Source organism: Caloenas nicobarica, chromosome 4 (genome assembly GCF_036013445.1).
Source record: "Caloenas nicobarica isolate bCalNic1 chromosome 4, bCalNic1.hap1, whole genome shotgun sequence".
Classification (NCBI taxonomy): domain Eukaryota; kingdom Metazoa; phylum Chordata; class Aves; order Columbiformes; family Columbidae; genus Caloenas; species Caloenas nicobarica.
The window spans coordinates 63,387,990-63,414,471 of record NC_088248.1 but is presented as its reverse complement, the minus strand read 5'-3'; the positions used below and the strand labels follow the sequence as shown (position 1 = coordinate 63,414,471).

Below are 26,482 nucleotides of genomic sequence, written 5' to 3'. Positions count from 1 at the left end.
TTAAGTGCTCTATTTTTCATGAAGGCTTGAGACGTGGTTGAAGAATATGACTGCATTCAACGGAGTTGTGAAGGAGACTGTTCAAACATGACTGAATACAAACTTAATCGAGTGAGATCGTTAAATGTCAGCATTGCTAACAAGACCTTTACGGACTGTTTTCTCAGAAATATTTAGCTAATGTTTCTTCCTGCTGCCCTATTGATCCCTTTGGGCACCAGCAGCCATTCTGGGACTGGGAATCAAAAGTTCAGACTGCTCAAAAGGTGTTAGGTCACTCTCCTCTTCTTACACAAGGGAAATAAAGACAATGTAAAGCCATGCAAAGATTGCTGGATTGTGTAGCTAACCCAAGGAGTGTGGTGGTGGCCAGTTGTGTTCTTGATTCCTTAGAGTAAGGCAGGGTCTTACAGGTGGAGCTCTGGAAGTCCAGCATAGACCCCATAACACAAAACCAGCTGGGAGATGCATAGATCTGTGCCCAACTGAAGGTGAATGATCAATGAAAAATACCTGGGAAAAAATCCATAATTAAGACTTGTATTTAAACAGCATAAAAATTGTAAAGTGCAAAGAAACTGCAGAGCACGGTGTGCTAAACTGCAAGCCACTCTTTCTGAGGCTTTGTAGAAAGGTCAGTGGTGGTGGCAAATTGAATGGCAGGTTTGGACCCTTCAGGCATGTGGACACAACTGATTTTTGTGGATCACGTTTTCAGAGGGAAAAGACAGGCATAGCTAGTGAGATTTCAAGCTAATTGTTGAGGGTGTTTCTCTCTGCTTCCCATCATGACTTTATAACCTCCTTCTCCACCTTGCTCCTCCTACCACAGCTGTCCTGGATGGAAGAGCTGGGGAAGATCTGTACATCCCACAGTAGGGATGCAAGGTAGCAAAGTGAGGCAGTATGGGCCTTGGTTGTTGGAGAGCCAGAGGATGTATAAGCTATCTTGTTCTGTACCACTAAGCCATTGCCAGTATGGCAAACAGGAAAGGCCCAGGAACATCATGACTTCACATCTATATCTTTTTGCACATGGAAGCTGAAATACATCTTCTCCTCCTCAAATAGCTGTGCATATACATTGGAAGTGAATTCAAAGCTAGCAAGGAAAGATAAAAGAAAGAACACAGCCAGGATAGCTTGTGACTAATAATTATTGGCTTTAGACCCAGTTTTTATTTACAACAGATTTATGGGAAATCTAGGCTTGCTTCAAAACAATGCCAATTAGTGAATTTTAGAGTTAAGACTTGCATAGCTGGACAAGAGAGGAAGATTAGATCATACAGCAGGAAGTCTCAAAACTGGGAATTTGCTACAATCCCTTAATTCCTAACCTTAACTTTATGACATCATCTGAGTATATTGTTAATGAAGTGATATTTCCTAAATGCTTCATATTAAAGACCCTCTGCCTAGCACCTAGCTTCAACGAGAATGTAACATACAGAGTACCTTCTCAAGGTAGATCACAGAATCATAGAATGGTTTGGGTTGGGAGGGACCTTCAAAGCTCATCTAGTCCAACCCTGCCGCCATGAGCAGGGACGTGTTCAACTCAATCAGGTTGCTCAGAGCCCCATCCAGCCTGGCCTTGAATGTCTCCAGGAATGGGGCATCTACCACCTCTCTGGGTAACCTATTCCAATGTTTCACCACCACCACTGCAAAAAATTTCTTCCTTATATCTAATCTGAATCTTCTTTCTTTTAGTTTAAAACCATTACCCCTTGTCCTGTCAAAACAGGCCCTGCTAAAAAGTCTGTCCCCATCTTTCTTACAGGCCCCCTTTAAGTACTGAAAGGCTGCAATAAGGTCTCCCTGGAGCCTTCTCTTCTCCAGGCTGAACAACCCCAAGTCTCTCAGCCTGTCCTCATAGCAGAGGTGTTCCATCCCTCTGATCACTTTTGTGGCCTCCTCCGGACCCTCTCCAGTCCATGTCTTTCTTGTGCTGAAGGTTCCAGAGCCGGATGGGGTCTCACCAGAGCAGAGGGGCAGAATCACTTCCCTTGACCTGCTGGCCATGCTCCTTTTGATGCTGCTTTTGATTCTTTACATCTGTCACTCTAACAGACTGCAGCAAGGTATTAAGTCTAGAATAGCCTTTTCAGTATTTTTCCAATATCAAATGAATCAGATGGTCTTTTGGGTTTATGCACAAAGGCAGTGATTATGCTGCTTGTGCAATATGAAAAGTGACAGAACAAATGGATCTGCCACTCTCACTTAGAAAAGCTGCTTCAGAAATCACCGCATATTAGAACTGATCGGCCTGTCCATTGTCTTTCAGTGAATGCCTTGGCATGCACTCTTGCTCTACCTAGTGGATTTGGAACCTATTGAAATTCCATTTTCTAAACTTGGAATAACATTATTCTAATCCTGTGTTCATATTCTCATTATTATTTTGGCGATGGTTTTGAAGAAGATTATTGCTATTGTTGTGAACAAGAATATCATGTGCTTGTTCTGGCTTTCAATATTTGGAAAAAAGAATTAACTCCTCAAATGTTGATTTTCCCTGAAGAAAAATTATTTGGCTTATATAAATGACATTGTTTCCTAGCCCAGTTTATGGACAAAAGTTTGTATCTTTGAAAAGGACAAACAGAAGCCAGGATGAAAGTATTATTTATGACTCACTTTCTGCCTAACAGTTAATTCTCTGTGATCAAGTATTTCACTGCAGGAAGAAATGCAAGAGTCTGGAGTCAAAGGGCAAGAGAAGTCCTGATTCTGTGGTCTAATGTATGTTTTCCCAAGTTTCACTGTTGGAAGCAGCTTTCTGTATTCCCCCCAAGTCTAAATTCAGGACTGTAAACATCATCACCTGAATATTATCACCATTTCCTCCCAGTCCCAGCTCTGTTCCTCTTCCTGCAGTCTCATCATTCTGTTTCATAGCCACATCATTCCTTAAGACCCCCAACCCATAGCTGAAGACTCCACATATTCCCCCCTATGCCTTCTCCTTGCCGAACTGTTTCTCCAACCACAATGCCCCAGCCATCTAAGGCACATCCCTATCTCAACAACCCTGTTTTCCTCACCTTCCCAAAACTACTTTTTTCCCATGGCCTTAGCAGAAACACATGTCTCAGACTAATTAATTTCCTGTATGCACATGAGAAGAACAGCAGGGGAGGTCTGGGAGCTGAAGACGGCTTCATGCATCACTAAGTTACTGGCCAGCCAGTGACAGCAGCAGCTGTGTGAAGGCTCTTACTCTGATTTGTACAAGATCCTGGACATAGGCAAAACCAGCAGTTGTTGAGATTGTTTTTCCTTGGCTTACGTGTAACACAGTGTGGGAACATCTAGCCTACTGATTCAGACTTTCATCTGGCAAAGGGCAGTTTTTGTTCCAGTCCTTGATCCTTAGGTCGTGTCTGCTACTTATCCATCAGCTTTGTGTAAAATGCATACACAGGCATGAACTCCCTCCAAGCTGCTCCCTCCTGGCTAAGTGGTTAACGCTGTTCTTCTGCAGAGAGCTTTGTTGTCCTTGATTTAAGTCCTGTGAAAATCCACGAGCTTTATTTGGGTACACTCAGGAGTACATCAGAGCAAACATTCACTGTGAGGTTCATGCTTGCAGCTAACTACTGCCTTGAGTTATCATTTGCTGCTCCGCGGTAATGTTCAGCATTCATATGTTAATCCACTCTTGGAGGCCGTTGTGCCTGCAGTGTAAGGCTTTATCAAATGACAGCAAAATTAATAGTTTGGTTTCTGCCAATTTGATACAAGATGCTTAATTTGAAAAGCAGAATATACATCACTGAAGAGAATTTTGGAGCATTGCTTCTCTCTCTCTAACTACAATATTTTCATGCTTTTTTTCTGCATTGCCATTGATACCAATAGAGTTTCTAATTTTCATTCTGCAAAACAGAAAAGGTTCTTCATAAAGACTGTATGTGTATGTGTACATGCTGATCTTTTTCCCTGATGAATAGATTTGACCTGCCATATACCAATTGAAATATCATGCACTACAAATAAATGTAACAGTTTGAGTTTTTAAATCAATCAGTCAATGCGGATCAGTATCACAGAGAAAGGAATGAAAACAATGATTTCTAGATTAATTCACTTGGCAACTTCTTTAACTCTGAGTTTGAGAATAAGTTTTGCTGTAAAAAAAAGGCAGAAGGTATTTCACGCATCCCCCACTCCATTTCTTCTTTTTCTCCCCACAGAAACCAGTGGACTCTGATTTCCTCAAGTGCTGTAAATTAGCTCTGAAGGAATGGACAACTCCAACAAAAAACCCCACACAAGTCTTCTGAGAAGCCATCAAGGGAACTAGAAAAAACAACTTGCAAAATCTCACCTGACCCATGACTGACTCTTTGCTCATGCAACACTAAATTAAGACAACTTTATACATCAGGTACTGCAACTCCTCAGCATGTTTGTACAGTGTTTTTTCTTTAGACTTCCAGTATATAGTGGAACAGGGAAATCCAATTTGCATTCAATTGTTTATGAAAACACCCAAATATTATATATAAAGCTTTAAACAATTTTCTCGCAAGACATTACCACACAGTTCATTTCATATGACAGTCCAAGCCACACTTAAAAAACGCCAACTGTTAGCAGCCTATTCACACTCCACCTGTTCCCTGCAGGGCAGCTGCCTGGATTCCACCTGACTGATTAGGGTGAAGTGGTTATCAGGGTTTCCAACCAGGCACTGAAGCTGTAGCGCTCTTACTGGTATCCTTTCTGCAGACTCAGCAAGTTTCTGATGCTGTCATTCAGGCTGGAGATTCATCTGCAACCATAAGGGCAAATTTCAAAATCAAATGAAGGTGTAAGTTCTGTCCTCACTAGAAGAGACTGCTCCTATGGGCAGATGCTCCTAGCACAGACGTAACTCCCTCCAGCAAGAGGGCTTTTCTCTGTAAAGCTTACACAGGTCCCAGAGACAAAATAAACTATGCGAGCAAAGCACTTTGTATTGAAAAATCCAGATTCTTTTTAATGTGTCAAAATTTGGTCCAAAAAAGCTGGTATTCACCAGTTACACTATGTCAGTCTATAGGCTACTTGGAAGACATACGGTAACATACACAGTGATCAGAAAAAGGTCCAACCTGACAGACTTTCCTGCTTGCCTCCTACATCGATTCCAGTAATGCAGAAGTCTCATGTTGATCTCTGCACCTGTACCTGTGCATAATGCACCACAGTCACACTTATTAACACATTCAGAGCCATCTGCATGTGATTAGAGTGCCATAATATGCATAGTCTTATTTGTATGTATTTTTTCCAGATCCAAGGATGTTTGTGTTGCTTTACATTACAAGTTTTGTCATCTACACAAGCGAACAACCTCTTCAAAGCCAGTTCAAAGGAGAAAATTACTACACTAGATATATCTGTAGCATCCCTGGTTTGCCAGGCCCTGTGGGTCCCCCCGGAGCCAGGGGAACCCCGGGACCACACGGACGCATTGGTCTTCCAGGAAGAGATGGTAGAGATGGCAGGAAGGGAGAAAAAGGTGAAAAAGGGAGTGCAGGTATTGAATATTTGTGTAATTTAACACAGTAGTACAACAAATTAAGACCTTTCGTTGTCACTGTTATATGATGAATGTGTGTATGTGTCTGTGTGGGTTTAAGTGTGATGCATATATATACAGTTAAAGAAAAATGCACATATTTTAGGCATGTCTAATATGCATATACTGAAATCTGTGTAAATAAATGTAAATGCATAGCCTTCCTGTGCACAGATGCTAAGAAAAAGTTTTTGAAAAATGAAGCATGTGTAATATCAAATAAATAGTCTCATTTGTGCCATTAGCCAGAAATAAAAGATCAGCAGATATTTAGGTACACACTAAAAATCCTCAAATAGTAGGAGATATTTAGTGTGCATGTATCATTATATAGGTAGCCACGCTGCAGTCCTTCCCATCAGCAGTGCCCATAGTTCAGTCCGCAAGATTATATACGAAGTTCTTCAATGTGTAATCAAGGCATATGAAGAAAAGTAGGAATATAGAAAGAAAAGAACCCTGGGCTGTGGAGCCCAGTCTTCTGTTCTAACCTGCCATTCCTTTCACAAACTTATTAGAAGATTTCAAAAGTATTTTTCAAGTATTTTGAAATTCTGATCGTGTTTTTCTTGTTTGTTTGGGCACACACAGTAGCTCACACAATCATTTACTGAGATGATACGTGCAACAATTAACTAACTTAAAATGTCTTTGAAGGTTTAAGAGGAAAGACTGGGCCATTAGGACCAGCTGGAGAGAAAGGAGACCAAGGTCAGTCTGGTAAAAAAGGACCTGGAGGATTGACTGGTGCCAAAGGTGAAGTAGGTCCAGCTGGACCACCTGGACCTAAGGGAGATAAAGGAGACCGAGGAGAGCGAGGTGCACCAGGGGTCTGTAAGTGTGGAAAGATAGTGCTGAAATCTGCCTTTTCTGTTGGCATCACCACCAGCTACCCAGAGGAAAGATTACCAATTGTATTCAATAAAGTCCTCTTCAATGAGGGGGAGCATTATAACCCTTCCACAGGGAAGTTTATCTGTGCCATCCCAGGGATTTATTACTTTTCTTATGATATCACCCTAGCAAACAAGCATCTTGCGATTGGGCTGGTTCACAATGGGAAGTACCGGATAAAGACATTTGACGCGAACACCGGCAACCACGATGTAGCTTCTGGATCCACAGTGATCTACCTTCAGCCAGAAGATGAAGTATGGCTTGAGATCTTCTACACTGACCAAAACGGTCTCTTTTCTGATCCAACGTGGGCAGACAGTTTGTTTTCTGGATTTCTCTTATATGTTGATACAGATTACCTTGACGCTTTATCAGATGAAGATGAGCTCTGAAGCAGATGATGTCAAATGACATTCGAACTGGACACCCCAGCACAGGATTTTATCCAGCTGTCTGAGCGACACAAAGCTTAAAAAAAAAATAATCTGGGACTTATTTTTGCTTTGATAGAAACTAAGCCTGAGATCATAAGGATCTTTCTAGAATTTAAGCTGGATTTTTTACCAAACAGCAGGGATATCAAAAGGAACTGTAATTAACAAAGGACTGCTTCACTCCAGGACTGACTCCTCCTGAAAGTTATGTTTATAATTCTATTTAAACAAATTTAAGATACTGTACATTTGATTTTATATAAAATATATTAAGTTGCAATGTAGAATGGATATTTTGTATGTGACATTAAAGTAAAATTGAACAATTGATGGTGATACCATCTTTGGTCATTTCAAGACAGGAAATACATTAAAAACAGAGAAAACATTGATTTTGAAAAAGGAAAGGAATAAAATAGGAATGTCTGCTTCAGGATACAGCTGAACAAGCTGAACACAAGGACCTGATATTTATACCAACAAGTGATATTCATAATCAACTAACAAGCTGAGGACTGTGACAGTCATACAAGATCAGAACAAAGGTATTAAACATATAAAATACTTAAGAACTGGGAGATCTGAAAACATGTGAGATAGACAATCAGTATCCAACGTGGCTATTTTCAGTGTAATTCCAAGTGGGTTTGCTATTCTTTCAATGCTATTCAGTATCTTTATGAGAAATGTGGGAAAAAAATATAAAATTTTTGCTGAAGCAAATTATGGATGCCAAAAAACCTGATAGAACAGTAACCATTAATGATAATAAACTACATGGAACAAATTCAGTCACATCATTGAAGCAGACTTACTTATATTCCAATATGGCTAAACGTGATGAAATAAAGGTAGGTCACACACATGATGAAAAACTGTATTCAGGAAACCAGTGAACTTGGAAAAGGTACACGGGACCTCACGGATACAACTAAACAAGAGTCATCAGAGTAGGCTCTTGCTACAGCCCTCTAGAGGTATGATAAATAGAATTACAAATAGGAGTAAAGAGTAGCTACTTATGAAGCTGCTACTTCTGTCAATGTTTCAAAAACTTACTTGAAAATTGAAAAAAAAAAAAAAAAGAAAAAAAGGTTGTAATTCTACCCATGCAGATTACGCAAGAGACGTCAATTTATTTTTCTTGTCAATGAAGTTAAGAGGTGATTTGATCATAGTCTTCAAGTACCCATCTGGAAATAAAATTTCTGATAGTAGCTGGCACTTCCTTTTATCAGATGGGAGCACAGTAAGATCTACTGGTGATAAACAATATCAATTCTCTCTAGAAATGAGGTCATCAATTGTTGTAAAAATACCTACTAATATCATGAGTTCTCCAGCATTCAACACCTTTGAGTCAAGACTGGCAATCCTAATTTGGGTGCTCTTACTTTCCAAGAATTTCCAATGTTATTTTATTCATCCCAGATTTACAGAAACCTGTTATTTCTAACAGTTATTCAGGCAGTTTCAAACACTAGTGGTCTGTGTTGCACAACTCATGATCTCACTCTGTTTATGGCCAAGGTGGGGGGAAATTTCTGAGGTTTTTACTGTGTACTTGGCTTAATTAAGAAAATTACAACCAATAAAATTACACAAAAATGCCACTGAGATTGCAAAATGAGCACTACAGTTATGTACAGAACATTAATCTATGCATCCTGTATCTGTGCCCTCATTTCCCCTGGCATTGACAGGCACGTCTGTCAGTCCATGATTGCTGCTTTATGCAGTGAACAGGTGCAAAGCCCTGTCCACAAATCAAACTGTCAATGCCTGTACAACACTTATTTTATTTGACAGTGAGAGATGTGTGGTAGAAGACCACTAGACATCTAATTTATTAGTGTTATACAAGGGCTGCTTCCTGTGAAAAATATGGAAGAGAGCACTTACAGATTCAGTTTATCACTGGGTTGTACAATCATTTATATATCTGCAAATTAAGCACAATACGAGTGCAAAATGCAGCCCAACCATTGTTTACAACAATGACTGATGCCAAGGCTTCATAGCCATCCGTGCCTATACAAGGCACAAAGACTATCAGCATTGCTCAGTGCTGTCTGCACTGAAATTCCACACAACGTACCAGGCCCATGACTTCCAGGAAGTATAATTCAATAGATAAAGAATTGGACCAATAATATGTAATATGCAGCAAAAGTAACTAATAGAAGTATTTACCTACATGTTTATTTTAAAAAGTATGGAAATAGGTTTATGACATTTGAATCAATAGATGGTTTATGTTAAGAGTAACAAGCCAATTTTTATCAGAATTAGAAAATCTCCTATAAAGTCAAACTTAATAAAAGAGTATGACTGATTTTCTTCAGATTCTAGAGAAACATATTTGGTAGTTATAATAAACCTGAAAACTTTCAGATGAAACTAAGTTTTCACAACTGAATAGAGAAACAATAGGGTTTTATAGTGAAATGTTCCTGGTTGCAATCCTAACTAAAAGCAAATTGCATCCATGTAATAATCTTGTAAAAATAAATGAAATATAAAAGAGATATTTGATCCACACCTACGTCGAAAATTACATCATGCGAATAAGTAAACTCTGAGTTATTGCTTCCTTTTGCTTCATAATTTTAGATTTATGTTGTACAATCATAGAAAAGCCATTTTAGCTTCCCTAAGCTTTCCCATTCGGACTCTGCAGTTATTTCAACAGTTTAATATTTTGGCATGAACTGTTAAAAATAAGTAATTCTGTTGAAATATTCCTACAGGTTTTAGCAAGAAGAATCTTTTTACTACATGTATGGACAATATATGTAGACAAGTAGCATGTGTCCCTGCCCTCATTCAGCATCTCAGGACATTATCCTAAAGTAAATCATTGCTATTGCAATTATTTTAGTTGAGAATAGTTCAACTTTGAAGACATGATATTTCATTAGGGGTATTCCTCTGTCTAAACTTTAATTTATATGGAAACTATCTTGGGCTGAAGTCATTCCACAATTTACGCCGGTAGGTAGGGAGGTCTGGTTTGGTTACAAGATGTTGTAGGATAACACAAAGCAAAATCTCTTTCAAATTATATTTGAAATCAATCAAAGATTCTACACAACATATATGTCACTCTACACTTGTCACAGTGCCATATAAAATTAGGCACCCAGACCAAGTTATTCACCTGGACTTTGCCTATATTCAGCAGAGAGAAATTAGTATCACCAGGAGAAACTCTCAGGAGGAAGCACGTCTTGCTGCAGCACCAACTCTTGGGCTTCCTGACTGAGGCTGCAAGAACTCATACAAACCTGGGACGGAAGCCTTCAAACAACATTAAGAAGATCAGTGTTCCTGAGATTCACTATACATATATATACACACACACATTTATTTGGGATATATGTATGTAAATATACATAAGATAAAGCTATTCCAAAATATCTCCTCACAGTCTTTTGCTCTTTCAGATTTCCTTTATACTTGGTAGAGTGACATCAGGGAGTAAGTCAGTCACACGTTCCACTGCTGAACATTTTAAACCTGGATAACTTAATTAAACATTAAACTCCATCTTCAAATTGATACGTTACTTTGAATAAATACCTTCACATTCTTCACTACTGCTCTTCATGACCATACGGTTTAGGCTGCTACATAGTTTTTCCAGGAGCAATAGGTCCTAAAGCATTTTCTACAATCCTCAGACAATATAGAGGAAATAGTTACTAACAGATATCAGTACTGAGAACATCATCCACATTCTTCAAATCTTTTAAAATCTATCTAAAACCATTTATGCACTTTTAAGATAGGCAAATATATATATAAAAAACTGACAAGAAGCTTATTTTGTTCCCTACCAAGCAGATTTCATTAGCTGGTGTAGTTCGTATAATAATTTATTTTTATTTACCTTCCACAGGTCACCTCCTAGGTTCAGTTCATATTCATTCATTAATACATTTACTGGATAACTTACTTTTCATTAATCAGTTTAATTTATCCATTTGCAGGTAATTCATTCTCAGGATAACTATACTGATGCTGCACTAGGCAATTTGGTCAGTAGGAGCTTCAGTTTTATGCAGAAATGTAGCTTACTTTATATATGTATTTCAGTAGGTGATGAATCCCATCCAAGAAATAATACATGACAGCAAACAGGAGAAAAAGAGTTGAGAAAGCAATAGACCACAATCTTTCTCAACGAGTAATACATTGCTTTCAGGAAGTAATTTATTCCTTTCAGTATAAACCATTTAGATGTCCGCTCAGAGATCAGTTAGAGGTTATATTCACTTCCCTGTTACTCCTTAAGTCAACACTCCAAACTGAGGTTATGTCAGTATTTCTGAATTTCAGAGGCGTGATTCTTTCTCACATTGGCATGAAGAAATTTCCAAGTACTCTCACAAAATTCTCACTCTCTGATACTTGGTTTTGTCTAAACTGTATACATCACATCAATTCATGAAAGTTACTACCTAAAGCAAAAGAAAAATTAATTACATATATTATACACATATGTTTTAATAGTGAGTATATACAAAGATTATTTGGCGTTTGGCTTACATCTCTCAACTCTATTTTGGTACGATCCAGCAGCTACCTGCTGGAAGAGGTGTAAGTGGATTTTCTGTCTATGCAGATTGTTCCTGCAGCAGCAAGCATTACTATAAAATTCATCTCACCTGACTGTAATCTCTAAAATGTCAAAGATAATTGCCTAGGCTAAACTAGTTGTTAGCACTCCTATCATCAGTGCAAGAAACGTGTGGGATAAATCTGTTTGGATGACACTGTATTAGACACCTACTTTAAGAAAGGAGGAAACAGGAATTACCTGCCTCTTCATGTTACTTGTATCTACGTGACTACCTTAGGTTACCCTTTAACTTTGAGATGGCAGAAGTTAAATAAGACGTCTGCTCTTAGAGAACAACCAGCCTAGTGGAAAAACTGGCGTAACTGAATTTGTCAATTTATATGTCTCACAATTAGAGAGAAGATGTGGATTGATGAGAACATAGAAGTACCCTTATAATGATGGAAGTGACCCCTCGTCAGGCCTTTTGTAAAGAACTGCTCAAGTTCCTCCTAGGACAACTTCAACTGCAGTAACTTGGCTGTCCTCCAGAAAATTTTACAGTATATTAAGGCGGGCTAGATAATCCTCTCATGCCTCCAAATTCAACACACTCAAGCACATATTAAATATTGAAGTTTTTAAGGATACTTAAGTGTAGAAAACCCATAGGTATCCTGAAGTGTTTCTACTTAAACAACAACAACAAAAAAGATAAATTTGTTTCTCTTCAACTTAAAAACACCTGTCAAAATCCTAAACACAATACAAAACATAATGCAGTATTTGTAAAATCTTCTCTGTGAAAGCCTTGTTTATGTCATGTTAACAAAGGGATAAAAACCACTGAATTCTTGAAAAACATAAATGAACCATGATTCTCAGTAGGCTCTGAAGAGAACTTTTAGCAAGCAGCAGATGGGATGTCTAGAAATGAGTCAATTGTATGAAGGAAACATACCGGGAGTCCCTTTTCTTTCTCTATTTTCAACAAAGTGTTGTCCCTAAGCTCAGAAGAGATTTGTGATTTCTGTCATGTTGGAATAAGATGCGATCAGTTTAAAATAATCAAGAGAAGCAAAGTTCATTCTCCCTTGTTGGTAACCTCCGTGAAACTGAGATCACTATATTCCTTTTCTAGGAACACAGCAACACGCGCTCTTATTTTGCAAATGTTGCATGTGGCTTGTGCGATTTGGAGTTTCGCTTCTGTTTTCACTTGGTTTTACAAGTTTTGTCTTCTAAAAAGGTAAGACAGGTAAAAAGAGGTGTATATGGCAATCCAAACCGTACATTATTTATTTTAAACCTGTTTTACTGCTGAATTTGGGATCTCTGATCCCTTAGCCTGCCGGCTCCTGGGGCAGCCTGCACTGTGGGTCACTACAAGCTGCCGCCTACCCTGCCTATCCCAAAGGTCATCCTTGACCACCACTGACAAAATAACTGTTTAAGTATGACAGTGTCACATCTAAGGAAGTAGAGCTGCTCACATCATCTTATTCGGAGCACTAAATCTGCTGTCCGGTATAACCAACGACATTGGGCTTGCCTTTGTTTTTATTATGCTGACATAAGTGAGTTGTTCTCTGGCCCAGGAAACAACTGGGGTGGTTCGAATTCTGTCTCCTCTGAGTAGAGTCATTGTACCGACATGTGTTTTTAAGCAGCTTTTCATCCTGTTAAGCAAAAGTTCCCCACTCCTCCTTCAGGGTATTATAGTAATGTTCCTTACATAATGCTGTTCATATTTGTCCATCATTTAAAGTGCTTGTACAACTGTTCCTAAGACTGCAGTGAATTGTTGGGACACAGACTTCTTAGCAAAACAAGATGCCAAACCTGAGTCCTTGCCAAAACTTTGGATGAAGGTTCACTCACTGGATCATTTCCACAGTCCCACATAACATGAGACTTAGCAGACAACAGAGATTGTGTAACCATATATGTTACCCGAATTAAACTGTCTTCTGTTTACATTTATTTCCCATTATTGAAAGATGTTGTCATGTCAGGTGTCTTCTAGCTGTGATAGTTCCTCTTTCAGCAATTAAAAATGCATACTCCTAATCTTTTTATCTACTATGAATGTTTACTTCTTCCCAAGATCTCCTTACAACAGTATTCAGAAATGGAAAACAATTTAACCATCTCTTTTCATGTGATTTCTGCTACTAAAACTTTGCAGTAACAGACCTTCAGACGTTATAGGGACTGTTTATATAAAGACAATTATAAGTAGGCCTAATAACAACTCAATTTGGTATAAGCAATTCTGTTTATACTGATATACAAGTTAACATTAGAAACTACTTTGTTAACAATTCAGTGCAGCAGAAAAGACCCTTGTCCAGGTTTGATAGGACAACTGTAAATTGCTTTGTACCTATAAAAATTAGGAATTCTATATAAGACAATTCACACTTCTACAAACTATCTGATAGCGCTGACATTTCTGCCATTCCTAGCACCTACATAAGCTGGTTGTAAGCATTCGACAAGCAGATAACCCATCCTGCCACTGCTTCTCTAACCAGGGCTTAAGGATTGCACTTCCCTTGAAGCAATCTCTAGAACAACCTTAATGAAGCTTTTATATTCTTCTTTTTTTCTACTACACATGTATTAAAGTATATTGACAACTTTATATAGTTATGATTTGTCTTACTTCTTACTTTGGTTTAACAATTTGCCTTCTCCCAACTAAGAACATTTACTGATAGACTTTTTAATCCTGCTGTGGCAAAAAGCCTGTCTTTTGAAATGATAGCTGCTGAGAGATTAAACTTTTTTTTTTATTCTGCTCTGTTTCCCACTATTTTTCCCTAGAATTACAGGCTAAGAAGTTTGCTGAGGCTTATGCTATTTTGTAAATGTCACCTGTAAAGAATAATGCATTGTTGTCCCCTTCACACAGGTTCTGAGTAGTTTAATGCATTGGAAGATACAGAACTTGGAAAAGAACTGGCTACTAACCGTCACTTTAAGGTTTTATCCCTACACGAATGATGTCAGGCTTTTTTTTTTTTGAGAGTGAAATTAATCTTAAAAAAAATTTTACTTGCTGGAATGTTGGCATATAGTCTGAATTAGACATTTAACATTTCCCTTTAGTCAACAGAATGAGATAGGCTCTTCCACAAACAATTAATATTCAGGAATTGCTGCTTGGAATCGTACATGTACCAAGAAGAATCTGTGCCTCTCCTCTAGTTACAGAGGAAGTACACAGAAATTGTCAGATAATTCAGCAAACCTAGGTACTTAAAAGCTGGGAGAAGGGACTATATTGTATTTCAGTCTGAAATAACCATCCTTCATCCTGCAAAAATATACTATGGATTATTTTTTTCAAGTCACTGCAGTAACTGAAACACGTTGCTGTCTGCAGTCACTTCATTCTCCCCATACTTTATTCATGACTTTCCCTTTTACAGTAAAAGAAATTGCTTACAAAAAAAGAAGTCTTCCAGATCTGTTTTAGTGGCTTAAGGAGGAGAATCTGACTCTTCCTCTTTAAAAAGCAAAGCTGAGGCTTTGTTGCTAGGAGGAGTGTTGTGCTTGGCTCTTGTCCGTACTCCCAAAGCTGCTGTATAAGAAAACCCAGGTAGGAAACAAACATTTTCCTTTAGATCTGTTACAATATCATTGCATTCTCTGTGTTTTTATGAATGAGACAGATTTAAGAATCCAAAATACTCAAAATTAATTTCTTGGTACTTTCAATGTAATTTTTTTTTTTTTTAAGAGGAGTGAGAGAAACTTCACTGTGTTTCTGTTGTTAAGTACTTTGGAAACAGACTGAGCTAATGGAGAGCTTTATAGTTCTTGCATCCAGTTGTTTATTACATTTTAAAGTGCCTGCTATAGTACTTAACTTCTAGAAATGCTAGAAAATTGTTAAAGAAAGTGACTGTAAGGCCCTCCTGCTATGTTACCAGCGACCTCCATTTACATATGCCTTTAAGAAAGACAGTTTAAATTTGATACATAGAGCTTGATATGAAAAAGAGGTTTATGTGCCAAGCAATAAAAATGTTGCTGCTTCTTGCAGTGCTGTATTTTTTGTGCCATGAAGAGGGTATTTGACAAACCTTGCCTGCAGCAAGAAAATGTTACCATTTTGGGGTACATTGCCCTTGGCTCCAGTGTGAGATACTTCCTGAGGGAATTGGTGCTGCAGTGAATGCATATGTTGTTGGGAGACTCACATTTGTCTAAGAAAACCAATTGTTCAGTGCACGTTCAGCTCCTTGTGCTAGTTGAGACTTATTTAAAAACCTGAAAATCCTTGGGGCTAGTAGCTGGCAAGGGCCGAGCCTCAGGCAGGAGATAACCACGTTGCTCCTCCTCTGCTGCTTCTGGTCTTTTATCAGGCATTTCCTAACAGATAAATAGATATATGAAGATCACTCTTCCTACTCTAGCCTGGGCTAGAAGCACTTTCAGAGGCACGCATGCGCAATCCTGTACGTACCCAATACAAAGAGTGACGAGGAAACAACGGCTGATCTGTGCAGGCCTCAGCCAGCCCTCTGGCTAGAGGAGATTTAGCCAGGTATGGCAAAAAGCCCCACAATTTACGCCCATGAGTTGTTTTATGTGCATTTTGAAATCCATAATAAATTATGCTGTTGCGAGTTTCTTCATCTGTGAGGTCAGTACGTCAGCACTCGTGTTTGTGCGGGGAACATGAACAGCTGAATTTGCTTTCTTTTTGATTAAGGCTAAAGCAGGATGGGAACCAGCAGTAATAGTAGCAATGAATTGGGTTGTACAGATAAAATTTTAAAAATTTCCTGAATGCTTGCAATCCAATACAGCAACTTTCTCGTGTAAACAAAGCTGAAGGGATTTGGTGGGTTCCAGGTTTGGTAAAGTTGAAAAGCCAACCAAACCCAAAGCTGAAAGTGGGAAAAAAAGGGACTGAACTTGCCTCCGATCTGAATCTTGCAGCTGACTTTACGGACTGTAGGTGGGTTATTAAAAAAAAAGTAACAAAAGTGTTCATGCAGCATATACGGGCCCACATTATTCACTATTATATGGAATACTTAAATAAATGGACACATATATTTGTTCCATTCTGAAAAAAACGTGTTTTTTAAGTACTAAGACTGTATGTCAAATGGTATGTCATTTGAGCATTCAGAGTGCCAAGGTTATGTGGAATGTATCTCATTATCATTATGCATTTATTAAAGTGTATCCCTCATGAGTAATTCTTGTGTTGCTTGTGACACCCAAGGGTCAGCCACCGACCAGATGAGCCGCAGTGAGGAATCGCAGATGATAATCATGGAGGTTAGTGTCCAGCTGAGACAAAAATGGCACGTTATCATTTTTCACTGAGAGTAAAAAGCATCTTTTACATATGTAAGTGAGAAAAGTGAATCAAGTAAGTCAAGAGTGTCTTGCAAGCTCTTGTTAACCCTGGATCAGGCAGTACCATTCCACTTATTGCAGGTTTGCATAATTATTTCTGTGCAAATACATTGCAACTATAGATACCATATGCTGTGAAGTATGTATTAATGTGCATTTTTTAATTCTCATATTGATCCAATGCTTAGTTGATTTATCTTCAGATTATTCGTTTATTTAGTCTAGAGTAGGTTACAAAACAAAGTTATCTTTTTTTAATCTGTAGAAATGCTTTTGAAGGGATCGTATTTAAACTGTGCCTTGCAATTTGTCAATAAATTGCCAGAAGAAAAATGAACAAACAAAAACCACAGAAAATAATCCTCTTTGTGGTAAGAGAGAAACTGTAAAGATAAGGCAAGATGCTTTAGAACTGTCAGTAAACTTTCTTGCTAACAAACAGCAGTGTGTGCTAACTTCAGCCAGTGCCAGGTCCGTAGCCTCCCAATGGCACCACTGGCACACATGCATATAGGGAACATTGCTTAAACCGGGCATTTAGATAGACCAGAGATCACTCCCGCGGGTGCGAGGGCCAGGCCAGCCTCTCCCCCACAGCGCAGCTCTCTCTCTGTGAAAGGAGGAGCTCCTGGACGAGGACCCTGCCCAGGTGGAAAGGCTGAGGAGAACCGTGACCACCCGCAGGCAAAGAAGAAAGAAATCGGTGAGCGCCCACTGCCCTGCCCCTGCCCCGGCTCGGCCGCGCGGGCGGCAGCCGCCACCGCGCATGCGCATCAGGCGCCGGAATCCCGGTGCGCATGCGCGCTCGCTCTCCCTTTCTCCCTCCCCCGCTCCCCCTCAGGGCCGGGGTCCCGGGGTCGGCGGCTGCCGGTGCGGGTCCCGCCTCTGTCCTGTCCCCGTTCTCCTCACTCATGCGCAGTCTCCTTCTCCCCTTCTGCCCCGCTGCAGCTGCCGGAGGCTGCCGGTCCCCCCGAGCCGCGGGCGGAGCACAGCAGCCGCGGCAGCATGGCGGCGGGCCCGTCCGGCGCTGCCCCTCCGGCCCTGCGCGGTGAGTGACACCTGGCGGCGCGGGGCCAGCGGCGGGGGCAGCCGTGTCCCGGGGCCACGGGGGCAGCTTGCCCACGCCGCGGGGCTGTTGCCGGGCTTGGGTCTTCCCACTTCGAGCTTGGCTTCGGCTGACGGGCGGGCTGCGGCAGGCACGGTGAGGGCAGGAGCGCGCTGGTTGCTCCTGCTCTGGAAGCGCTGCCTGGAGCGCGCGTTTCACCGGCAGTGTCTGTGTGTCTGTCCTGCGCCAAGCCAGCTCCGAGCCTTACACATACAGAGCGCTGCACTCGATAGACATGCTCCCATGGTGTTTAAATATGAATAGACCATGAAGTGCCTTCACTTGTAATACTAACATTTCTCAAAGGCGTTAGTGCAGACATACAGTATTTACATCTTCGAATGTGAACCTCATACTTTGTATTGTAAGTGTTGTTCATGGCTATGAATATGGGCTTATTGATGGGCTGTTTTAACTGTCGTGTGAAATACAACGTAGAGTACAAGAGAGTGATGATATGGGGGAAGCTGGTAGAAGGGAATGTCTAGTTGCAGGCTTGGAAATAATGGAGGTTGTTGGTACTCAAAAACTCATCTCCAGTTTCTTCAGTGAAGTTTCTGCAATATTCCTGTTAAATACTTAGGATGATGTTAATGTTGTGAATCTTACTGCATGGTTTTATGGCTTTACTTAAATAGGATGCATAAAAGAGCTAATTAGGAACAGTATTAAAAAGTCATTAAAACCAAAATCCAGTGAAGTACAAATGTGCTTAGTTTTTCAGCAATGTCGAGGTTTATAAAAATAAAATGTATGTATTGTCCTTAAACTCATGTTAGCAAAGTATGGTATTTGTTACAGACATCTACAATTTAGGATGTTACAGCTTTTTCAAGGTTTGTGTACTTTTCGAGTGGTTTTTTTGAGTCTCATTGTGCCAACTTGTGCTAGGAAATGATACAGTGTTGACAGATGGAGTCCAAACAGTTTTCTGCATTGATTGCATGGGGAAATCAAGAGACACCCTCTAGTGATGGTTGTTTTCTTTTACAGAAGCTCATTTTCCAAGAATAAACACAACAGGACAGCAGTAGTCTGAGAAGAAAACTAGCCATTAGTTCCCTTATGTGAGAAATGGTTTGTTTTCTTAAGTATTTTCCCCTGTTACTTGTTGCTGCCTCTGAAATCCCTGTAATTCTGCTTATTTTGAGTGAAAAGTACTGCATGTAGTATTCTGAAGAGACTGTATAATTGGTTTACTTAATTGCAGTTTAATTTATCCATCTGATTTTTTTAATTACATCTTAAATTTTGAGAGATACTGCACCTTGATCTGGAGTCTTCATTCATCTATCCAAAACTTATTTCGTTTTTTCTCCCCTGGAGTTCAGTCTTGACAGATTTAGAAATAATTTAAATTTCCATTTTTTTATATGTTAAGCTTTTGCATATGCTGATACTGATATTTGCTATTGTGATGCCCAGTCATGAGGTAAAAGCAGTTTTCTTTTCAGTTCTGCACTGCCTTTATTAAGCTGATGATCTGTGCATGAATTTCTACTTATCATTGTCTTGCAAAGTGATAACCAGCTACATATAAAAAAAAAGGTGTAATAACACCCCTGCATTTTCCAAGTATTGAAAAATTCTACATAGGCTGTTTCTTTTACTGTCTCGTTTTGTTTTGCTTTAGTGCCTGTGATAATGCATTGCGTTTATTCCTAGACCTATTTGGTTTGTCGTGGTTGTCACCATATTTGTTACATTTGTGGTGTTAAAAGCATACACACATACACTTTTTTATGAAAAGGGAACTGTATTTTAACACAAGTTGGAAGTAGGTAATGCTTGTGGAATTTATCAATTTGTGGCATGCCTCAAATACTTGGTTTTTATTTTATGCTAACATGGTTTGATCATTTTCTCATTCTGGTCCCACTATGGCAAACTTAGCTTGAAACATACCCATCAGCTGTTTCTTCACTTAATATTCATGACAGTCTCTGTTTGTCCCTATTAGTCTTTTGAGCATTCAGCCAGTCTCTATAATTTTTAATGCAGTCTGTTTTCAGAAATGTATTATTTTACTGTAATCTAAGTATGTGTGTGCTTAGATGCCTGTATACCTTTACTTAATGGAAAGACTTGGCTATATGTCAGTCCACCGCTCAGACTAATAAATACGAGTTGGAAAAGAAGAATTACTTTAAATAAAAAGCGCATGTCTGATAGTTATTCCCTTGTGAAACCAGGACAACTACAGTGTTACAAAATCTTTTTCTTCATTGTTGGGTTTTTTGAATTTGTTAGTTATTTGGCTGCAGTTTCCGGAATGTCTTACTATGCATTTATGCAATGATTGTATCCATGAAAAATACAGAAGTGTTTCTAGGACCTATGCTGGAAGTTACCGTTCCCTATTTTCTTTCAGGTAGCTGATGCTTGGTCACAGCATAAATGTCCATCTGTCTTCTTTCCCTCATTCCTGGTTTCTGCCTCCTGTTCAGATTCAGGATTGGTGTCGAGATGCTTGCAGCAGTTCTGGGTCTGCGTCAGTGTAGAGAGCTTTGAAGTCACACAGTGGGTTTAGGCTCCTCCAAGTACAGGTGAAATCAAGGGAGAAACTCCTCAGATGACATTTTCAGGTGCTAAGTTTGGCTTAATTTCAGTTTAACTCTTTAGCACGCTTATTAGATCTGCCCAAAGGAAAAATACAGAGCCATTGTAGGATAATGACACTTCCAATGCAAAATGTGGCGCGAATTTTTTTGATACAGGCCTGCAGTGGTGATCCTGCAAAGTAATGCTCTTGTGGATATCAGTCTTATTCTTTCACTTTAAAAATATATATTTTGAAGCTAAGCACAAATTAGTTGGCTGTAGAGCCCATTCACAAAAGCAGAACAAAAGTCTGTGTACAGAGAGATGAAGTAACATTTTTTTATGTTGTCTTTTTTTCAAGGAACCACAGGATCCCACAATAATTGCTGCATTGAATTAATTTTAGTGCAACTGTTAAAGCCTTAAAATATTTTTCATTATGTATAGAAAGGATAATTCACCTGTTGTTGCAAGGAAGTGATTAATTCATAAACAATTTTGAATACAGAATGTCAGTTCTTGATGCTTTAAGAGGTGCTTAAAGTAGTGGCAGATTGTTTCTGCACTAATTTTGCATGTTTATGCAGTTCACTTTAACCTGGTTTGTCTGGAAATGTTTACAAGCAATTGTCAAGTATTTCAGAAGATCAAAAGCAAATTCTAATCTGTTGCTTTTTAGTTTTCATTTATCAGAATGGAACTGAAATGAAATATTTGCTCCAATAAATATGTTTGTTACATGCTAACTGAACAGAATACAAGGGTAGAAAAACGTCACAGAAGGGAAATGAAAAGGTAACTTAGACTAACTTCTCCCCATAAGTTATTTCAGCTCCATTTAGGTCTTGATACCTGGTTTTGATGGGGTTTTGTTGGTTGGTTGGCTTTTTTTTGTTGTTGCTGTTTTTCTGTTTAGTCGTTGTTTTATTTTGTTTGTTTTAACTTGAAATCTTGCACCAGTGAAAGTTCCGTAAATATTTAAGGGACTTAATTCCGATGGTAGAATACCCCAATGGTTAAAAAGCTTTTCCAGCGTGTAACCACCTTCCTTATTGCAATTGAAGTCCATCATTTCCATCTCCAGCAGAGACAGGGAGCCCTTCTGTGTGCATCAACCTTTGTGGGCTTAATGTTGTAAAAGATGTTGAATTCTTTCTCCATTCCAAAAGCTCTTCAAAGTCAGTTTTTGAGCAAATGTGACTTCTGACAGTTCTTGCCTGCATGTTTGATACACAGACATTATTCCATTATTCAAACCATTAATAAATGTTTTAAAGTCATTAGATTGAGGCAGACCCTGAAAATACCTACTCAGTATGGGGTTTGAATTTATTAACTGTTTCTTGCTTATCTTTTAAAATGTGGTTTACCAGTGACTTGTACGTCATGTCTTCCCCATGCCTCTCCCCGATAATTTCATCAAACTATTTCCTACTGAGAGACACTTTCTATAAGGCAGGCTCAAAAGCTGAGATATGCGCTTTTTCCATTATTGACAAGAATGGGTAGAACATATGTTGAAGATAATTAAATTGGCTTGATAGGTCTTGATCTTGGCTAATATAGGCCCTCTATTGCTTATTATTTTACCAGCTTTCAAATATTTACAAATAGGCTGAGTCTTTTTTGTAGAGTTGAAGTTAGACTGACTTGTGTATGCTTCTGCAGTTCACTCTTTCCCATTTCTTAAAAAAAGGCAGTTGCCCGGGATTTTGCAACTTGCCTGTTCTCCATTGCTTCTCAGAATCACTGACAGTTCTGATTTTGCTGCAGCCAGTTTGCTATCGGATAAGCTGCAATGATGATTTTTAATTAGCTCAATCTGATGAATATTTATCTAGATCTTGTTTTCTGTTTTCTCATTAATGCTTAGCCTGTTCTTACTCATACTGCATTACTTGTTAGAAAAGACAAAATGCAAATAAGCCTTTCTTTATGTCACGTCTTAGTGTCTCTACTGAGTACTTGCTTATTTGTGTCTCTAGGATTCCTCTTGGTAAGGAAGTGGCTGTGGGATGCTTGCTTTTCTCTTAGGTGTCTCATGCTAGTGATAATAACTTTGTGCCTTGTTCTTTCTTTTGAAAGTTTCCGAATACAGGGAATGTTTCATTTTACAAATACAAGCAGTAAATTGTATAATTTGAAGAGATCAAGATTCTCCCAAATCTTTCCATGTTTCCGAGTAGATACAGTATTAGTGGTTTTATCATAATGTATTTTTCTGTTCTAAATGACAGTGGAGTAAGGTCATCCTAAAAATTAGATTGTACCTTTACTTTGGTATAGTAGATAGCCTTTAAATTTTTAAGTTGTATATTCAACATACGGTATTTTCTGCCACCAGTAGAGCTCTTGGAATAATATTGAACCAGACATATTGTGGTGTATGTCGTGTGACATTACCACTGCTAAGACCTTACCCTTTGCTGGTTTATTTCCTTTTCATGAATTTAATGCCTTCTATAAAGCTGAAACCACCCTTTACTTAGACCTTGGCAAACAATGTTCTTTCCTAAGGGCAAAGAACAAATCAGTGTTTGGCTCAAAGAACTCACAAGTAATATAATTCTGTAAGTGGTGATAACTAGAAAAATTATTTACCTAGAATGTTGTGTGTTCGCAGACCAAAAATTAAACAAAAAAGGCCATGCCTCGCAAAGCACATGTGCAAAAGAGCTACAGTTTTCTCTTGCTAATCATCTTACAGTTGTTCTAGTAAAAGGGCTGGTGTGTTCTGTGTGGAATGATGATGCTCCTTTATAAAGTAAGTCTAGTTACAAAAGTTGAGGAGAAAAAAAATCTGAGGATTCAACATATAAGAAGGGATGTAAAACATTTATCTTTGAAAAGTTAATATTGTATATATCAGACAAAGTTAAAGTTTCAGTAAGCTCCTGAGAGTTTCCATGTGAACTCAAGGACTCCAGTGAGACTGAGGAGGTCTGTGCAGATGGGAAGAAAATTATGTAGCTAGAATCAGTTTTGTTAATGAAGAAATTAGGTCTTTCAAAAAGAAAACTAATTGAGTGATGTCTTTCTAAGCTATTAGGTATATAAAAATATGTTTTCGGCTAAAAATATTCTGGAGACTTTTATAAAGTGGATAACCTTGACCCTTTTACAGTGGTAGTGCAATTCAAGAGAAGGAGATGAGTACCTTCTCAAAATACCATGCAGAAGACAACCATAATTGTGTTTAAAACATAAAGCTGCTGGAAGTGTTGCCATTTTCTTACATGTACAGTCTCAATTATATATTGTACATTTAAAATGTTTTTCATTTGTGTTTATGTGAGCAGATGGATTGTAGGTATCAACTCCTTTGTATTTCTGAGCCCAAGAGTGTAGCCTCTCTGTAAACAACTGGATAATTATTCATTCTTTTTGTTCAGGTATCAGGGAATGCAAAAGAGTAGAGGGTCACATTACTAATGTTTATTGAATATACCTGAAGAAATCATAATCCAAGAGGATCTGATATGTGGAAGATAAGGGGGAGGAACGCCATCAGTCCTTCAAAGGAAAAGAAGGTCCTGATAAGTTTGGTTACGAGATGCGTTCTCATTACATTTTAATTATGGAAGGAAAGCCTGGACTTTTTGGGAACAGCAATTCAAATAATGCAACAAACACTAATTCTCATTTTCCATTATCACATGATTACCCATGTCAGTGTCCAAACATGGTATTCACTGTCTATCAAAAAATCTAAATATATGTCACTGATTTAAAACTCTGATTTGTGTGTTTCAAAGGATCAGCAGAGAATACTTGATCCTAAATGATGTAGAGTTTTGATGAGTTCTTGGGATTTGGAGGATGTGTTGTGGGATTTGTTTGTTTGTTTTAAATCAGCCCCAGTGGTACAGCTCTAATGATGGCCTCCAGCTGGACTTAGCACCACTTTGAGCCCAACAGTTCAGCCAACTTTCAGTCCACCTACTTATGTATTCCATGTTTCATCAGTTTCTCTTTAAGCGTGTTAGCGGAAACAGTGATAAACAACAGCCACTGCTTTCCCTTCATCCACTAACCCTATTATCTCATCATAGAAACTTATCTCATTGGTCAGGTAGAAGTTTTTCCCCTTCATAAATCCATGCTGATGACTCCCACTTTTTGACTTGTACATAACATATTTGGCAATGGTTTCCAGGATAATTTGCTCCATTACCTCCTTGGCCATCAAGGTGAGGCTGACCAGCCCATAGTTTCCCACATTCTCTTCCTTGAAGACACGAGTGATGTTTGCTCACTTCCAGTCATCAGGAACCTTCCTTGATCATCACCATGATCTTCTAAAGATAACTGAGAGTGGCCTTGAGGTGACATTGACCAGCTTCATTGCCACTCATGGGAGCATCCCATTAGGATCCGTGGATTTGCGTATGCCTCGTTTGTTTAAATATGGTCTTACTTGATCCTCCTCTACTGAAGGTAAGTTTTTGCTGCCCCAGGCTTTTCTGCTGGCCTCTGGGGCCTGGTGCTTAAAGAGCTGGCTGATGTCATAGCGAGACCTCTCTCTGTGAGTTTTCAATGCTCTTGGGAATCTGGAGAGGTCCCAGATGACTGGAAGCTGGCAAGCGTTGTCCCAGTCTACAAGAAGGGCAACAGGGATGACCCCGGCAACTACAGGCCTCTCAGCCTCACTTTTGTTCCTGGCAAAATCATGGAGAAGATGGTTCTGGGAGTTATCAAAAAACATGTGAACAACAACGCAGTCATTGTTCCCAGCCAGCACAGGTTCATGAGAGGAAAGTCTTACTTGACCAACTTAATTTCATTCTATGACAAGGCTACCCACCAAGTTGACCAAGGGAAGCCCGTCGACGTGATCTTTTTGGATTTCAGTAAAGCCTTTGATACTGTGTCTCACAGTATCCTGCTGGACAAGATGTCCAGCACACATCTGGGTAAACATACAGTCCAGTGGGTAAGCAATTGGCTGATGGGCTGGGCTCAAAATGTTCTAGTAAATGGGGTTATGTCGGGCTGGTGACCAGTCACTAACGAGGTTCTACAGGGATCCATCTGAGGGCCACCGCTCTTCCATGTCTTTATAAATGACTTAGACTCAGGACTTGAGGGATGCTTAGTAAGTTTGCTGATGACACAAAATTGGGGGGAGCTGTTGACACTCGAGGGCAGAGAGGCCCTGCAAAGGAATCTGGACAAGTTGGAGAACTGGGCAATCGCCAGCCGCATGGAGTTCAACAAGGGCAAGTGCTGGATTTTGCACCTGAGACACAGCAACCCTGGCTGTATGTACAAACCGGGGGATGAGATGCTGGAAAGCAGCTCCATGGAGAGGGATTTGGGGGTTCTGGTCGATGGCAAGTTGAACATGAGCCAGCAGTGTCCCTGGCAGCCAAGAGGGCAACCGTGTCCTGGGGTGCACCCAGCAAAGCATTGCCAGCCAGGTGAGGGAGGTGGTTGTCTTGCTCTGCTCTGCACTGGTGCAGCCTCACCTGGAGCACTGTGTGCAGTTCTGGGTGCCACAGGATAAAAAAGATATTAAGCTACTGGAGAGTGTACACAAGAGGGCTGCAAAGTTGATGAAGGGTTTGGAGGGGAAGCCATATGAGGAGCGACTAAAGTCACTTGGTTTTTTCAGCCTGGAGAAGAGGAGACTGAGAGGAGACATCATGGTTACAGCTTCCTCGCAAGTGGAGGAGGAAGGGCAGGCGCCAAACTCTTTTCTTTAGTGACCAGTGACAGAACCCGAGGGAATGGCAGGAAGATGTGCCAGGGAAGGTTTAGGCTAGATATTAGGAAAAGGTTCTTCACCCAGAGGGTGGTGGAGCACTGGAACAGGCTCCGCAGGGAGGTGTCACAGCCCCAAGTCTGACAGTGTTCAGGAAGAGACTGGACAACACCCTCAGACACATGGTGTGAACTGTGCATACACAGGGACAGGAGTTGGACTCAATGATCCTTGTGGGTGCCTTCCAACTCAGGACATTCTATGATGCTATGTC

At 39.6% G+C, this 26,482-nt stretch overlaps 2 protein-coding genes across 6 annotated transcripts in view; both read left to right on the top strand.

Moving 5' to 3' along the window:
• The window catches only part of C1QTNF7 (C1q and TNF related 7), a 51,412-nt gene extending 44,203 nt beyond the window's left edge, over positions 1-7,209 (top strand). For both annotated transcript variants that reach the window (XM_065633993.1, XM_065633994.1), the window contains exons 2-4: positions 4,206-4,399; positions 5,291-5,536; positions 6,236-7,209. In XM_065633993.1, the coding sequence (XP_065490065.1) occupies positions 5,299-5,536; positions 6,236-6,867 (870 nt within the window). In that variant the 5' untranslated portion in view covers positions 4,206-4,399; positions 5,291-5,298 and the 3' untranslated portion in view covers positions 6,868-7,209. The remainder of the gene's footprint in view (positions 1-4,205; positions 4,400-5,290; positions 5,537-6,235) is intronic.
• Positions 7,210-16,770: 9,561 nt separating this feature from the next.
• Positions 16,771-26,482, top strand: part of CC2D2A (coiled-coil and C2 domain containing 2A) — a 61,680-nt gene continuing 51,968 nt past the window's right edge. For 2 of the 4 annotated variants that reach the window (XM_065633743.1, XM_065633740.1), the window contains exons 1-2: positions 16,771-16,777; positions 17,456-17,561. In XM_065633743.1, the coding sequence (XP_065489815.1) occupies positions 16,772-16,777; positions 17,456-17,561 (112 nt within the window). In that variant the 5' untranslated portion in view covers position 16,771. Of the gene's footprint in view, positions 16,778-17,455; positions 17,562-17,586; positions 17,907-20,213; positions 20,335-26,482 lie in introns of those variants that run through there. The other 2 variants (XM_065633744.1, XM_065633741.1) reach the window with 2 other exon arrangements.